The sequence below is a fragment of the Balaenoptera acutorostrata genome, chromosome 20 (genome assembly GCF_949987535.1).
Source record: "Balaenoptera acutorostrata chromosome 20, mBalAcu1.1, whole genome shotgun sequence".
Classification (NCBI taxonomy): domain Eukaryota; kingdom Metazoa; phylum Chordata; class Mammalia; order Artiodactyla; family Balaenopteridae; genus Balaenoptera; species Balaenoptera acutorostrata.
The window spans coordinates 22289595-22305597 of NC_080083.1; the positions used below are offsets into that span (position 1 = coordinate 22289595).

Genomic DNA, 16003 nt, shown 5'->3' on the forward strand with positions numbered 1-16003 from the left:
AATTCTATTTCCTGTAGTCCCAATACTTGAAATTTACTGGTAAAAACAGCATTAGGTTGACACAGGGAAGTGGAATATTCAACAGTCTATCTCATCCATCCTGCTCTGTTCCCCAGTTTTTCACTGGTAAAATGTGTAATTGAATATTGACTGGAAAAAATAGACTTAATAAGGTATGGTCCTTCTGAGCAATTGATAGTCATCTCTGAATTTACTATATCCATAAAACTAGGCAAGCCTCCCCTTAAAGAGTTACCTGTAAGCACAGGAAAAAAGGAGGTGGCCCACATTCAGCACACTTGATATAAGGCTCCATGAGGTAGGAGGAACAGCCTCGGCAAGGTGGCTTATCAGAGGGATCATCTATAACAAAAAGAAAAATATACTAGCTTCAAAACACCTTATGATTATCTTAGATGCGAGAAGGTGAAAATCTGCAAAAGATTACACGAGGTAGTAAGCTGTGCTAAAAAGTTCATGGAGACAAGATGAGCTCATTCCAAATAAGAAAAAACAAAAATTATGTTCCTTTTTATTTCAGGGCAGCTTTGTTCCTACCTACAGTATATCTATTATTTTAAATAGTATTTAAGTAGATATTGCCCCTGCAGAGAAATTTACAAACACAAGTTTTAACTGGAAGTTTCATAATGCCCACAATTTATTTTCCCAGGGGAAAATAACGTCACATATCTACATAACACATATATAGTTATAGATAAAGCCAATCTGACAAAACGTTAATAACTGCTGGGTCTGGGTAATGGGCAATAATTGCCGTACTGTTCTTTCAACTTTCTATAAGTTTGAAATTTTTCATAATAAAAAGTTGGTAAAGAAAAACCCTTTAAACATGTCTTGGGATGTACTACTTTATATTTGGGTTGGGAGTTAAACCCAGGACAGCTCCCTCCCTTTCTCCCACAGTAAGCAGAGAACAGAGCAGACCTTCCTCCAGTTCCAATGACAGTCAGTACTGTCTCTGCAATATTAAGGCAAGGAGTACAATCCAAACTCTCTAAAGTCATAAAAATGCAGATATGTGTGTCCCTGGTTGCCCCAAACTCTGCCACTCTTGAGTCAGGGCAACCTAGCAGAGCTGTTCTCTTTGATCAACAGAAGTCTAAGAAAACAGGCTCTGAAGGCAGAGAAGGGATTTAATCTGTTTGGCCTGGGGCAGAATTTCTCACATTCTGCAATAGCATTTTCCTTCCTAAAGTCCAAGAAACACTCTTCAAGGCACCTTTCCCTCCTGTAAGTGGTGATTATTGTTCTTTTCTTTTGCTTCTAAATGAAGACCTGGAGAAAAAAATGACAGAGGAAAGAAAGGTAATCTTTCTGGCAGTAGCTTCAAAATAAACATGTGGAACAGCAACTACCCCACTTCTCCCATTTAAAATTTTGACATGGAAGAACAAAAATTATTTCATATTAAATGTCAATTTTTACCAAATTACCTTCTTCCTCACATCCTTTTCTTTTAATGATATGAGCTTGCTTTTCTTCCCTCAAACTTTCTTCAACAACAATAACAAAAAATTGGCCAATGACTGACCTAAAGAGTTTTTAAACCCTCATGTCAAGAAGTAATTGTTTTTTAGAGAAATGCAAATCAAAACTACAATGAGGTATCACCTCACACCAGTCAGAATGGCCATCATCAAAAAATCTACAAACAATAAATGCTGGATAGGTTGTGTAGAAAAGGGAACCTTCTTGCACTGTTGGTGGGAATGTAAATTGATACAGCCACTATGGAGAACAGTATGGAGGTTCCTTAAAAAATTAAAAATAGAACTACCATACGACCCAGCAATCCCACTACTGGGCATATACCCTGAGAAAACCATAATTCAAAAAGAGTCATGTACCACAATGTTCATTGCAGCTCTGTTTACAATAGCCAGGGCATGGAAGCAACCTAAGTGTCCATCGACAGATGAATGGATAAAGAAGATGTGGCACATGTATACAATGGAATCTTACTCAGCCATAAAAAGAAATGAAATTGAGTTATTTGTAGTGAGGTGGATGGACCTAGAGTCTGTCATACAGAGTGAACTAAGTCAGAAAGAGAAAAATACTGTATGCTAACACATATAGAATCTAAAAAAAAAAAAAAAAAAAGGTTCTGAAGAACCTAGGGGCAGGACAGGAATAAAGACGCAGACGTAGACGATGGACTTGAGGACGGGGGAGGGGGAAGGGTAAGGTGGGACGAAGTGAGAGAGTAATATGGACATATATACACTACCAAATGTAAAATAGCTAGCTAGTGGGAAGCAGCTGCTTAGCACAGGGAGATCAGCTTGGTGCTTTGTGACCACCTAGAGGGGTGGGATAGGAAGGATGGGAGGGAGACACAAGAAGGAGGAGATATGGGGATATATGTGTATGTATAGCTGATTCACTTTGTTATAAAGCAGAAACTAACACACTACTGTAAAGCAATTATACTCCAATAAAGATGTTAAAAAAAAGATATATTTTGTAAAAATCCAATTTATAGTTTCAAAAATTTTAGACAATAAAAAGTATAAAGTATAAGTCATCCTCTATTAACATTCTGATTTCCAGCCCTTCTTCTACGTACGTGTGTGTATATTTTAACAAAAGTGGGATACCACACATTTTATAGTCTGTTTTTTCACTTGATAATATATTGTCAACATCTTTCATGATGGTACACATAGATCTTCCTCACTCTTTTTAATGGATGAATAATAGTCCATTATATCTATTTAATCGAACCTAATGGTTTTCAACTGCCTCTTAGGAAGGCATTATGGAAATCTGAGGAGATGCTTTTTTGTTGCCACAATGACTAGGGAGCACTACTGGCACTTAGCAGGCTGGGATCAGGGGTGCTAGATATCCTTCAACACTCAAGATATTCCTACACAACAAAGAATTGGCCAGTCTCCTGCACAACTTTCAAATGTCCCACCAGACGTTCAAGTAGGTGAAAACTTGCTCATAATTACATGACCTGGAACATAATTCCATACTAAAGAAAACAAAATGTTTTTGACAGTTTTAATATGTATTGAATTTTCCAGGAAGGAAACTGCATTACGTCAAGAGGAGATTTTACCTTGTTTTGTTCAGAACTTTACTAAGAGTTATTCAAGCTTGTGGTATTTGAGTCACCAATACAACACACGTGAGTCACTGTGCATCTGTAGTTGTAATATGCTCAGTGATTTGACTTATGGGTATAAGCATCTGACTAAAGGCATTATGTTTTCCACTGTAATGTCTAAACATATTGATACATATTATTATAAATTACATTCTTTATTACAAATTACTTCTCTTTTATTTATCTTCTATAGTATAGTTAGGGCATTATTATTTTTTTAAATTAATTAATTAATTTATTTATTTATTTTTGGCTGTGTTAGGTCTTCGTTGCTGTGCACGGGCTTTATCTCGTTGCGGCGAGTGGGGGCTACTCTTCGTTGTGGTGCGCGGGCTTCTCACTGAGATGGCTTCTCTTTTTTTTTTTTTTTTTAGAAATTCACGTTCTTTTATTTATTTATTTATTTATTTATGACTGTGTTGAGTCTTCGTTTCTGTGCGAGGGCTTTCTCTAGTTGCGGCAAGTGGGGACCACTCTTCATCGCGGTGCGCGGGCCTCTCACCATCGCGGCCTCTCTTGTTGTGGAGCACAGGCTCCAGATGCGCAGGCTCAGTAATTGTGGCTCACGGGCCCAGTTGGTCCGTGGCATGTGGGATCTTCCCAGACCAGGGCTCGAACCCGTGTCCCCTGCATTGGCAGGCAGATTCTCAACCACTGCGCCACCAGGGAAGCCCGAGATGGCTTCTCTTGTTGCGGAGCACAGGCTCTAGGCGCTCGGGCTTCAGTGGTTGTGGCTTGCGGGCTTACAGCACAGGCTCAGTAGTTGTGGTGCATGGGCTTAGTTGCTCCATGGCATGTGAAATCTTCCCGGACCAGGGATTGAACCCGTGTCTCCTGCATTCGCAGGCGGATTTCTTAACCACTGTGCCACCAGGGAAGTCCTAGGGCATTATTTTTATTTCTTTGAAATCATGGGCATAGGTATGTTATATTATCTATGTATTTCATTTCCAAATAGTAAAAGGGGCTTTAAAAACATTATAAAAAGAAATCACTGGGTCTCATAAGATTGAGAACCACTAATCTAACCAGTTTCCTATTGGTGGATATTTAAGTTGTTTCCAATTTTTCACTGTTATAACAAATGCTGAGATCAACGTTCCTGTACACATAACAGTTCACATTTTGTTCCTCAGGATTTCTATTTTCCTAGAACTATAACTGTTGAGTGTACAGAGGGTTTCTGATACACATAGCCAAACTGTCCTTCACAAAGGATTCCAGAACTTTTCTGTAACCTAGGAGGGAAAGACTTTTTACCATCATTCAAACTTCAGAGGCAATAAAAGAGTAATAAATTTGACTAAACAAAACAAACAAAAAGCTCTTTTTTGGCAAAAAACACCACAAGCAAAGTTAAAAAGCAAATAAACTAGAAGAAAATACTTGTAAACATGTCACAGAAAAAGGGCTAACATCTTTACCATAGAAAGAACTTTTAAAAATTGAGAGGAAAAAAAAAAGACCAAAATCCTACCATGAAAGTCACAAAGAGATAATTAGGAAAAAAAGAGAGAGATAAAATGGACCTTAAACATGAAAAGACATTCAACTTCACTCATAATAAGAGAAATCTACGCTGAGATATAAGTTCTTACCCATCAGATTGGCAAAACTTCAAAAGCTTGATAATATACTTTCTTAAGAAGACTGTGGGGAAATAGGCATCCTCATATATTGCTGGTGGGAATGCAAAATGGCACAACTTCTATAGAAGGGAATTTAGCAGTATCTAAATAAATGCATCCATTTATCTTTGGACCTAGAAATCCCACTTCTAGGAATTTACCCTGAATATACACCTCCAACAATATAAGGTTATGCATTAGAACATTGTTTATAACTGCAAAATACTACTTTGATGTTCAAGCACTGGACAGTAGTTGAACAAACTATGGTACATTCACATAATGGAGCACTATGCAACTATAAAAAATAAACAATCTCTATAAAGTAGCATCGTATTTCCAGGAGATACTATTAAGTGAAAAAAACAAGGTACAAAAGAGCATACATAGTATGCTACCTTTTCAGGAAAAAATTAGGGAAAATAAAAGCAAAAACATATACACGTCTGTTTGTCTTTGCAAAAAGAAATAAAGGACAGATAAACTAGAAAACAATGAAGTTGGACACCTACGAAGGGTTGGAGGAGGGGGAATGGAACGGAGTGGAAGAGACCTAGGAAGGAGCAACAATTCTCCAAATATACCTTTTTGCATAGCTTTGACTTTTGGAAGCATACTTATGTTCTACAAATTAGAAAATTAAACCACTAAATATGGGAAGGGAAAACTGAAAGCAGAATGAACAGATGAACCCAAAAGTATTTCAAAGGAATACCATAGCCACAATGAGGAAGGGGAAAAAAAGAACCAATCCAAGTAACTTATGAACATTTAACAACAGACCTTCAGTCTTGGGTGATGCAGAGAATTGCAAACAAATCCTGAACTTGTTGAAGTGGGTCTGTGTTATGTAGTGGTATGCACAGAGCAATTCTGAAATAATTCTGGATGTATTAAAAGACTGAGCAGGGCTTCCCTGGTGGCGCAGTGGTTGAGAGTCTGCCTGCCGATGCAGGGGACACGGGTTCCAGCCCTGGTCTGGGAAGATCCCACATGCCGCGGAGCAACTGGGCCCGTGAGCCACAACTACTGAGCCTGCGCGTCTGGAGCCTGAGCTCCGCAACAAGAGAGGCCGCGATAGTGAGAGGCCCGCGCATTGCGATGAAGGGTGGCCCCCGCTCGCCGCAACTAGAGAAAGCCCTCGCACAGAAACGAAGACCCAACACAGCCATAAATAAATAAATAAATAAAATTAAGAAAATACTTTAAAAAAAAAAAAAAAAAGACTGAGCAAATGAATAATCATGTTAATGCTGGGAGCCAGGGTTTTCACTGAGGAAAGGACACACAAACAAGGAATGTGGTGGTGGTGGGGGGACAAGAAAACAGCCTAGGAAGGTGAACTGGAGGTTATCAGTGTGAACTCACGATTTCTAAGAAAGTGCATCTATGGATATATGCATGTATATGCGACTATGTACATATACTGGTATATATGTACGTAGCGTATACCTACCATGTATTTCCCAGCGCTGTGGGCCAAAAAGGCCCAGATGCCAAGATACTCTAGTAGCAATAAGCATTGGCCATATCTTGGTCTCTAATGTCATTCCTTTCTAAAAGGACCAAGGGCTCCTCAGAGAAGTGGCTGATTCTAGGGCTGGGGCATGGGAGGTAGAAGATACACCTCGAACATGTAGCCATGCCAGAAAGTAAGGAGATGCTCAAAAAAGCGATGGGGGTGGGGGGAGGGGCATGTCACAAGGTTGCAAGAGCCAGCTTGAAGGGGCTCACAGTGGTCAAATTAGGACAATCTGAGAACCAAAGTAAGTATGATAATGAATTATAAACCATTGAAAATAAAGGAATTCATGCGGGCATACTTATAATAAATAAGTGAAACAGGAGGTCTCTTGATTATAGTAGAATGCTAAGTGCTAACTAGTAAACATGGAGAGAGTGCTGGATGCAGGGGAAAAAATCATTTTGCGACCATCGTAGTAAAGACTGGATCAGGCAAAAATCATCAATGGATGTTAACTAGGGAGAACTTCTGATGAGGAACAGGATATTTTATGGCCTGAAACTGTCTCCTTATGGGTTGCTTATTAGATGCAAGAGAAAAAATAGACATTAAACAGTGAAGAACTCAAACGCACACCTTGACTGGGTTTTCAAAATTAACATCGCTAATGAGGAACAGAGCAAGACCAGACAAACCCAAATGAGACACCTCTAGTTTTAAAAAGGGGAGAAAGGGGCTGTATTCTTCAAAAGTGTCAATCACTAAAGACAAAGGCTGTGGACATGTCTCAGTTTAAAGGAGGCTAGAGACACAGCAACTTAATGCACGACCTGACCCTTGACTGTATCCTGTATGGGAAAGAAAAAAGACATCGTCAAGGACATTATTGAGTCAGCTGACAAAACTGGAATACAGATGGCAGGTTAGATAAAAGTATTTTATCAGTGTTATACTTACTAAAGTTGGCAACTCTACTGAGGCTAGAATGTACTGAAGTTAGAAGAGAATAGCCCTAGTCTCAGGAAATAAACACTAAAGTACTTAGGGGCCATGATGTATGTCCCTAAGCCTCAAATGAGTCTGAAAAAAAAATATGGGGTATGTATATCTACTTATAAATACATATATATGTAAATAAATATGTATATTTATAGAGAACTATGCAAATAGAGTAAAAGGTTTACAAAAGGTGTATGGATATTCTTTGTACTATTCTTATTCTTCCAACTTTCCTGTAAGTTTGAAATTATTTCCAAATAAAATTTTTAAAGTTTAGCTTAAAAATATTTTTAAAAAAATTTTTTTTAAATTTTTAATTATTTTGAAAAGGGGGAGAGAGTGGTTTCAGTTTATACTCTCAGCATGGGGACAATTCATTTAGGCTCTTCCTCTGTGTGAAAAATGAAAGATCTGAACTAGATGTATTGGAAGACTCCATTCTGTCCTAAATATATATAGGGAGTCTGATGAGAGAGTAAATTAGAGCCCCTTTAAGAAACTGCTGAGGGACTTCCCTGGTGGTCCAGTGGGTAAGACTCGGCGCTCCCAATGCAGGGGGCCCGGGTTCAATCCCTGGTCCTCATGCATGCCACAACTAAGAGTCTGCGTCCCACAACTAAAAGGTCCCGCGTGCTGCAACTAAGACCTGGCACAGCCAAAAGCAATATAAGTAAATGGAAGGAGGGAAGGGAGGGAGGGAGGAGGAAAGAAAGAAACTGCTGAGGAGGATACACCCCAAAAGTGACTTTCTGATTCTTCTCATTGGGACACTACTAACATCTAACAGTGGATTTCTATTTCTGCCAAATCTCTTATCTTCAGAAGAAAAGAAATAGTGTATTTTTTCCTCCATAGTTGTGGCTGCCTGGATTTACTTCACATGTACGCCATAAATCTCTGCACTATTACTGTACTATAGTTTACTCTTAGAATACAAGTGCCAAAAAAGCAGGGGCAGGAGCATTTCCTTTATTCTACCACTGACATTATTTCTTACCAAGGCACCTGAAATATGTTACTGATTCTAAAGAGAAATTCAACTGCTTTTTTAAGTCGAACTATGGGTTAATCATATTATGCATGGCCCACCTGAGCTTAATTTTCTTATAAGACCTTGAGTGTCATGTGTTTGTGGTCATGTGTTCAGTTTTCTATCATGTGTTCAGTAGTAGTGGTTGATTTTATTTTGATTTGATACTCATTCCTTTAGGATCAGATTCACATGGCTTCATCTTCAAAGTGTTTATTTTTCTTCTTTGATCAATTTCCACTTCAGTTTGCTATTAATATTCACCTGGGACTTGTTCCCATGGTACTTACTGCTAAAGGAACTCAAACGGTCCATTCCCCAGTTGGCAAAGACTGCTGCTTTGATCTTCCTCAATGTAGGGCTCCTTCAAGGAGATTTCAGAACTGGCCAACACAGACACCAAAGCTGACGACCCCCCCTATAAACAAACAAAAGTGGCACGTGGATGAGGAAATACTGTAAAGGGACAAGATAAAGAGAACATAATGCAACTTACTCAACTGTACCACATCCTAGCTTTGTAAGGCTAAGCAAATTAGTTTATCTCTACAAGCTTGTTCCCTTCTCTGTAAAATGGATATGATACAATCATATCTACCTTCTAGAGTTGTCGAAGATTAAATATCAAAATCCACACAGATAATGTACCATAGTGCCCGGCCCATAATAAGTCCTCTACAAAGGCTACATATCTCTAATAAACAACTGATTTTCTCTGCCCGGCCTCACTTTTCTCCTTAGCCCCCCCTTCCTTTGGGAAACTGACTCTCCCACATTTCATATGGCTTTCGTGGGGTTGCGAATCCCAGTACTCCATCCCCCAGCCCCACAGCAGCTAAAGCAACCAGATCTGTTCTTACCGAAAGCTGAATCTTGAGTAAGGTATCCAAGGACAGAGGGCAGATTAGAGCTCATTCACTAGCCAAAGAATCTGGTCCGAGAGATCTGGCTCTTGAGATACCCATCCCCAAGGGTAGCCCAATGGTTTAGGTTGGTTTGTTTGTTTTTTCTCATTTCTCTATCTTTCCAGTAATACTTTAATCTGAATGAACGTCTATAACTAGAAAACTAAGGAATCCTATCTATTACAACGTACATTTTGTTCACTAATTTATTCTTTGAACAGCTATTTAATAGGTATGTACTATATACAAAGTTATCTTTTTGAAGACATAAATGAACTCATATTTCACACTAAGCCATGAAAACATCCCTCCTCCCTCTATACTCCCATATCTTTTTATCTATCTTTTTTTTTGGCATTTTTCACATTCCACTTTGTGAGAATCACTTCTGAATGCGTGTTTTCCCCATTTCTAGACTAAATGAAAGCAGGGAATACATCAAATACAAATTTGTATGTCTTAAAGTACCAAGCACAGTGCCAAGAAGAAAGAACTCAATAAACACAAATGTAGTGGACAAATGTTAATTCTACAAAAAGGTTAGTTCATCTTTAGTTCTCCTGCAGTGACTTCTTTCACCTGATAGTTTTTGCTTGGGGAATAATTCATCATTAACTGTATGGGACACCCACATAAAACTGTCAATGAACTTGTCTTTTCCAGGATGAACCTGAGTGGTTATCCCTCTGCTCTGGTCCCAGGAAAATGAGTTTCAAGAAGTGTGCTTAGTAAGGGGTATTATGCACTCAATAATGAAATAATGGCCATTTACTGAATATTTCTCATATGCCAGGTACTGTGGTATCACTGTCTGTGGATTGTCTCTGAATCCTTACAACCTTCTGAGGCATGCTGCTTTTTCAAGAAGGGAAAGGAACCTCTGAAAGACTGTCACTTGCACAATGTCCTACAGTTAGTGAACAGCAGCGTCACTTCAACAGAGGTTAGTAGAGATGGTCAAGTAAAGGATGTATACAGTCTCATACACACTCCACGTTGTAAGCGCAATATTGCAATAAGCGGAATCTTCTTTTTTCCTCTTCACACAAGAGACATTTCTGACGCTAACATCCATGAAAGGATGGATGCTAGTTCCACATTAACATTTGCCAAATTCCAAGAAGTTACTGGGAGGAGGAGGGAAGGAACGTGAAGAGCATTCGATGTGGTGCAGAGGACAGGCACACGCTTGGGAGTTTTGCGGACAAGATTCGAAGCCTCACTTCGTTCCTTATTAACCGTGTGATCTCGGGCAAGTCATTCTACTGGAGCCTCAGACCACCTCACCTCTAAAACAGACCCGAAATATCTACTTGGAAGGCCTACTTGAAAACAAGGGGTAACGTCAACCAGGGTCTGCTAAGAGCGGGATTTCGTGTTCCCCTGCAGCAGAGACAGGAATACCCAGGCTGGGACCCAGCGGGGCCGCCCAGGGGGCGGGGCGCGTCAGGCGGCGAAGGGGCGGGGCCCCAGGGCTCAGGCCCGCCCCACGCCGCCCTCCCCCACTGCGCGGCGTGGCCCGCGCCTCGCGCCGCCCGCCCCCTCGCCCCCCTCGCCCTCCTCGCCGCCGACGCCGCCGGGGCCCGCAGTCCGCCCCCAACCCCGCCGCACCTCACGATCCCCGCCTTCCCCTTGTCCCGAGACAGGGGCTCGCGCCCCGCCGCCGTCCGCCCCGCAGCGCCTCGTGCCTCACCTTATTTCGTTCCCCTCCTCCGCGCCGAGGAAACGCCAGCGGCGCGCGCGCCCTAGGCTTGCGTGCTCGCTCCCGCGCGGCGTAGGCGAGAGCGGGCAGCGCGCTCGTCGCCTCCGCCCAGTCCCCGCCCCGGCCGTCGCGGCCTCGCCGCGTGCCGCGCATCCACGGCCGCCCCTCCCTCGGTCCCCGACCCGGCCATAGCCGCGCTCTAGCGTCTGGCTTCTGGCGGAGGTCTTGGAGGTTGGGCCTTTGAGCAGCTTGTCTGAGTTTTGAGTCGGACCAGTAATCATTTTTCCCTGGGGGCGCGTTGCTGGTTGCCGCAGGCTTGCCGGTGCATGGTGCTGTTTGAACCGCTCCAGAGTGCGGTGAGCTGGAGCGGGCCGGTACTGCCCCGCTTTTGTGTTTTCTAACATTCCCACCCCTCACCTCTGTTGCAGCCTCGAACAAAATCGAGGCTAAGGGACTGGGCCCAAGGACGCCGAGCGGTGGTCGCCTCTCGAAGCCGGGTCCTGCAGTGCTGCTCATGGATTAACCAGACTGCCTGAATGGTTTAAGGGTTCACAGGGTACGTTTGATTCAGATGCTTCTGGAACGTCGAAATTACCTTCTTTGGAGAGAACCATCCCCTCTTTGGGCTTCAGGGGCCCAGATTGAGGCGCAATGATGAGAGGATGTGGTGGTCCACTCTGATGTCAATCTTGAGGGCTAGGTATGTCCCAACATCTCTTGTTACTACTAATTATTATAATAGCTGCCATTTGTCGAGTATTTTCTGCATGCCAGGCATTGTACAAAGGAGGTTACATACATGGTACCGTTTCATCTTCAAAAACAACCTTATGGTGTAGACACGAATGATTATCGTCCCCATTTTCCAGGTGAAAACCTTTAGACTCTGCCTTGTGAACAACTTGGGATCACACTGCTAGACCGTGTTGGGGAAGGGGATTCAAACAGTAGTTTAGCTTAACCATCATGCTAATACATCTATTTAGAAGTCTTTCTTTCATAAATTTGCCCAACCTCTTATAGAAATCATTTACACTTTATGCATGTGTGGCCTCTTTACTCATTTTTTAGTATCTGAGTCATACAAGTTCATACTAAAAAAAAAAAGAATATTTGCATGAGCAAAAATAATGTGAAAACCAGCTCCCACCATGATAGTTAACATTTTGCTATACATTCTTCTAGATATTTTTCTATGCTTCATGTCAATAAATTTAGAGGAGTTTTACATTTGATGTATTCTGAAAATCTGTTCACTTATCAAATATTTGATGAGAAGAGTGTTCTAGGTGCTGGGAATTCAGCTGTGAATAAAACAAAGTTTCTGTCTCATAATAAGGGGACAGATTGACATTAAGCAATAATAAGTAATATATTATTTAATAATATATTACTAAATAATAGCTAATGCCCAGTAATGTGGCAAGTTTTTTAAAAAATTAGGAGAAAGGGGATGCTTCATTAGATGGGGTAGACAAGGATGTCCTCTTAATTGTAAGCAGAAATCTAATCATTAAATGAGGGAGGCAGCTGTGTGGATTTCTAGAGAGAAACTGTTCCAGGAGAAAAGAAATGGCAATTAAAATAGCCCGACTGCTTGGCATGTTGGAGAAGAAGCAAGGAGAGCAGTGAGGCTGTAGCACAGCAAATTAAAGCAGTAAGTTGGGTAACAGGCAGAAGCCAGATTGTGTATCTGGTAAGCCATGTGGGACTTTAGATTTTATTAGAATGTGATAGAATACCATGGAAGGGTTGAGAGCAAAAGAATAATCAGATTTGTTTTAAAAGGATCACTCTGGCAGTTGTGTGGAGAATAGATAGTAGAAACATAAAAATTGCCCTTTAAATCATTAATCGTCCAGCAGTTGTTCAACAGGTAGTTTATGAACATTGATGTTTCAGCTACACCTGTACAATACCTTCACCTCCACAAACAGAAAATGGGGTCAAACCTTTAGGACTTATCTTCATGTCTTTCTCATCTAAACTGAAAGTTTTTGAGTCTGGCTAGGGCATATATCCAGATCTGGACGTCACGATTGTCAACAAACTGAATATGAGTCATCAGTGTTGTACTGTTGTGGAAAAACAGTCCCACATAATACTGGGATCTATTCATTAAAAACACAGCATTCAAGCACCTGGAAATTTCCCTTCCTCTTCAATTGATGTTAGGCCCTCATTAGAATTCTAAGCCCCAATTTAGTCATTCATTGTGCTTAAGAAAGATGTGGAGAAATGAAAATGCACAGTGAGGGTAAGGGTAACAGTGATTAGGCAGTGCTTTTCTGGGTTTTTGCCTTCAGCAATGTGGTGGCATCAGGCAAATCTGGAGGAGAAATTAAAGGTCTGTCTCAGATACCTGTTTTGCAATCTGAGTGGAAATGACATAAATGAATTTAGAGCTCAGAGGAGAGGAGAGGTCAGGGCTAAAATGTTATAACCATATTAGAATTGTTTCTTTGGATGTGTGTCTTCTTTGTAACCTCAGTGCCCAGAAGTGCATCCTGGACAGATACTTGCAAAATGAGCAGGTAAAGGCAAAGGTATGGATGAAGTCACTCAGGCAAGGAAAAGAGAAGATGTCCAGGCTCTATAATGTGGCTGCCATTGATTGTGTCCAGATATCCCCACAGGCTCCCCTTCAGCTGCTTAGCTGCTGTGGTTAGAACCAGAAGTGCAGTTTCTGAGCCTTCCTCCCAGTGGAAATGACTATCTGCCATTTCTAGTTACTTACTATGTCCTGAGTACTGAAAGACTTTATAAACTTTACCTCGTCTAATATTTAGTTTTCCTGTATCTGAAGTGGTTCTTTGTAGTTTGGTATACAAATATTTTTACATTAAAAAAATTTTTTTAATTAATTTATTTTTAAAATTTATTTATTTATTTTTGGCTGTGTTGGGTCTTCGTTACTGAGCGCGGGCTTTCTCTAGTTGTGGCGAGCGGAGGCTACTCTTCCTTTTGGTGTGCGGGCTTCTCATTGCAGTGGCTTATCTTGTTGCAGAGCATGGGCTCTAGGCATGTGGGCTTCAGTAGTTGTGGCACATGGGCTCAGTAGTTGTGGCTCGCGGGCTCTAGAGCGCAGGCTCAGTAGTTGTGGCGCACGGGCTTTGTTGCTCCACGACATGTGGGATCTTCCCAGACCAGGGAATCGAACCCATGTCCCCTGCATTGGCAGGCGGATTCTTAACCACTGCGCCACCAGGGAAGCCCCTTGGTATACAAATAGATAAAAACAAAAAGTCTAAAAGTCTAGCCATGCCTTCTAGGTTTCAACTTCCTCCCCTTTAAACTCTAAGGTAACCCCAGTCAATGTAAATTAGCCAGAGATTTATGTCTGGGAGCAGAGCCCTTTGCTTTGCCAATTACAGGGTCTCTTAAAGGCAAGGAGTTTCCTGGGATGCACTCAGTAGAGAGGGCTTCATGGCACAAAAGGCCTGAGCCTCAAGGATTGCAGCTCTTAGGGCTCAGCCTCTTGAGTTCACACACTAAGGCACTTTCACAGAAGCCCAGGGTCCACCATGGCCCAGCTCAGGACTGGTTCCAGCCTCCTCAGCCTCTGTTGCTGTCTCTTGCATACAGAAGCATTGCCATCCTCTTGTCCCCATTCGCTCCCTACCCCCTCCATATCTTTCTCCTTTTGTGGCCACCCTAGTCAAAGGAGATAGGAAATCAATTCTTTTCTTTCCAGGAGTTTCCTAGATTGCTCTTTTAACTTGATCAACCTCAACCATGACCAGTCTGCAGAGGAAGGGTTGAAGTACTCTTGCTAAGCTACTTAAAGAAATGTAAGGTCTACATATAGCTATTTCTCCACACAGTGGCTTGACTGGAGTGCTTCTGCATAAGTAAGAGGGCCCTAAACATCTCAGAGATGAACAAGAGGGGGAGAAATTCTGCTAAAGGACCTTACTGCATCCCATTTTACAGATAAGGAAAAACGAGGCTCCGAGAGGTAAAACCACTTGCCCTAAGTCATTCAGTTACTAGGTAGTACAGCCAGAATTAAAATCAGGTCTGTCCAAATGTAACTAATAAACTCCCTCTGGCTATTCAAAGTGAAAAGTTAGCAAGTATTAGGATTTTCATAATGCCATGGCCATTATGCCAAATTTTCATGAATCCAGCCCTTTGCTACCCATCTCCTCTGCCTCTTCCTCACCTTACTGACTTTTCTCTTTTTGGCCGCACCGCACGGCTTGTGGGATCTTAGTTCCCCGACCAGGGATCGAACCCGGGCCCCGGCAGTGAGAGTGCTGAGTCCTAACCACTGGACTGCCAGAGAATTCCCTCACTGACTTCTTTTTGATCTCCACAAAGCGCAGGATGTCTTTCTGTTGAAACAGCAGGCTTGGGGTAGAATCTAAAAGTTAGGTGAACCAGGAATGTATTGTTGCTGAGTGACTCCTGTTTATCAGGAAAGTTTTAAATGCCTGCTGGGCAGCCTGGCTGCATGCCTTTCAGCCTGATGAACGAGGCCTCCACCTTTTGACCTTCAAAACAGGCTCCTAAAGTATTTTGCATCATTTGATGACAGGCAGTCTATACTCTTTTGCAACCAACAAGTGCCTAGTAAGTGTTTGAAATATGAATTGTAAGAAACCTGGCCCAGTTTAATATAATTGAAAAAGTATGTACTTTGAAGCCTTTCCCGAATTTGAATCCTAACTACCTTCAAGAATTTAGCAAACTATTATCTTTCTGTGTCTCTTTTCTCCTCATACGTAAAATGAAAATAATAATACCTAATTTATAAGAGTTTTATAAGGATGTGATGATCTATGTGTAGTACCTAGTTCATGGTGGGAGTCAAATAAATTATAATGTAGTTTTAATTTTAATTCTAGAAGTGCTTCACAGTATGACCTTGGGGCTTGCTTAGAAGTGTTCTAGGCTAGGTTGGCCAGTGCTCAGCATTGGAATATTTTCATTATTTTAACCAAGAACTATCTACTGGAAACCTGTAGGCTTCCAAAACACCAAATTAAACAGAATTTTCTTTTGCTACCTGCTTCTTTAGCACCTTCCTCACTATACAAAACTAAAGAGTGTACATTATCTCACAGGTCATAGGGCAAATGCATAGTTGCAATCAAGGATGAATAATCCAGGCTTACGTCAAATAAATG

The 16003-nt window shown here is 41.4% G+C and overlaps 2 protein-coding genes across 6 annotated transcripts in view; one reads left to right on the top strand and one right to left on the bottom strand.

Moving 5' to 3' along the window:
* The window catches only part of TADA2A (transcriptional adaptor 2A), a 55003-nt gene extending 44020 nt beyond the window's left edge, over positions 1-10983 (bottom strand). For 2 of the 3 annotated variants that reach the window (XM_057535457.1, XM_007190234.3), the window contains exon 1: positions 8555-8682. Coding sequence is in view for 1 of the 3 variants with exons in the window: in XM_057535456.1 (XP_057391439.1) it covers positions 257-363; positions 8555-8579 (132 nt within the window). In the remaining 2 variants the exon portion in view is untranslated. Of the gene's footprint in view, positions 1-256; positions 364-8554; positions 8683-10862 lie in introns of those variants that run through there. The other variant, XM_057535456.1, reaches the window with a different exon arrangement.
* A 39-nt stretch (positions 10984-11022) lies between these two features.
* ACACA (acetyl-CoA carboxylase alpha) overlaps positions 11023-16003 on the top strand; it is a 210266-nt gene continuing 205285 nt past the window's right edge. For all 3 annotated transcript variants that reach the window (XM_057535458.1, XM_057535459.1, XM_057535463.1), the window contains exon 1: positions 11023-11571. In XM_057535458.1, coding sequence (XP_057391441.1) covers positions 11534-11571 — 38 coding nt within the window. In that variant the 5' untranslated portion in view covers positions 11023-11533. The remainder of the gene's footprint in view (positions 11572-16003) is intronic.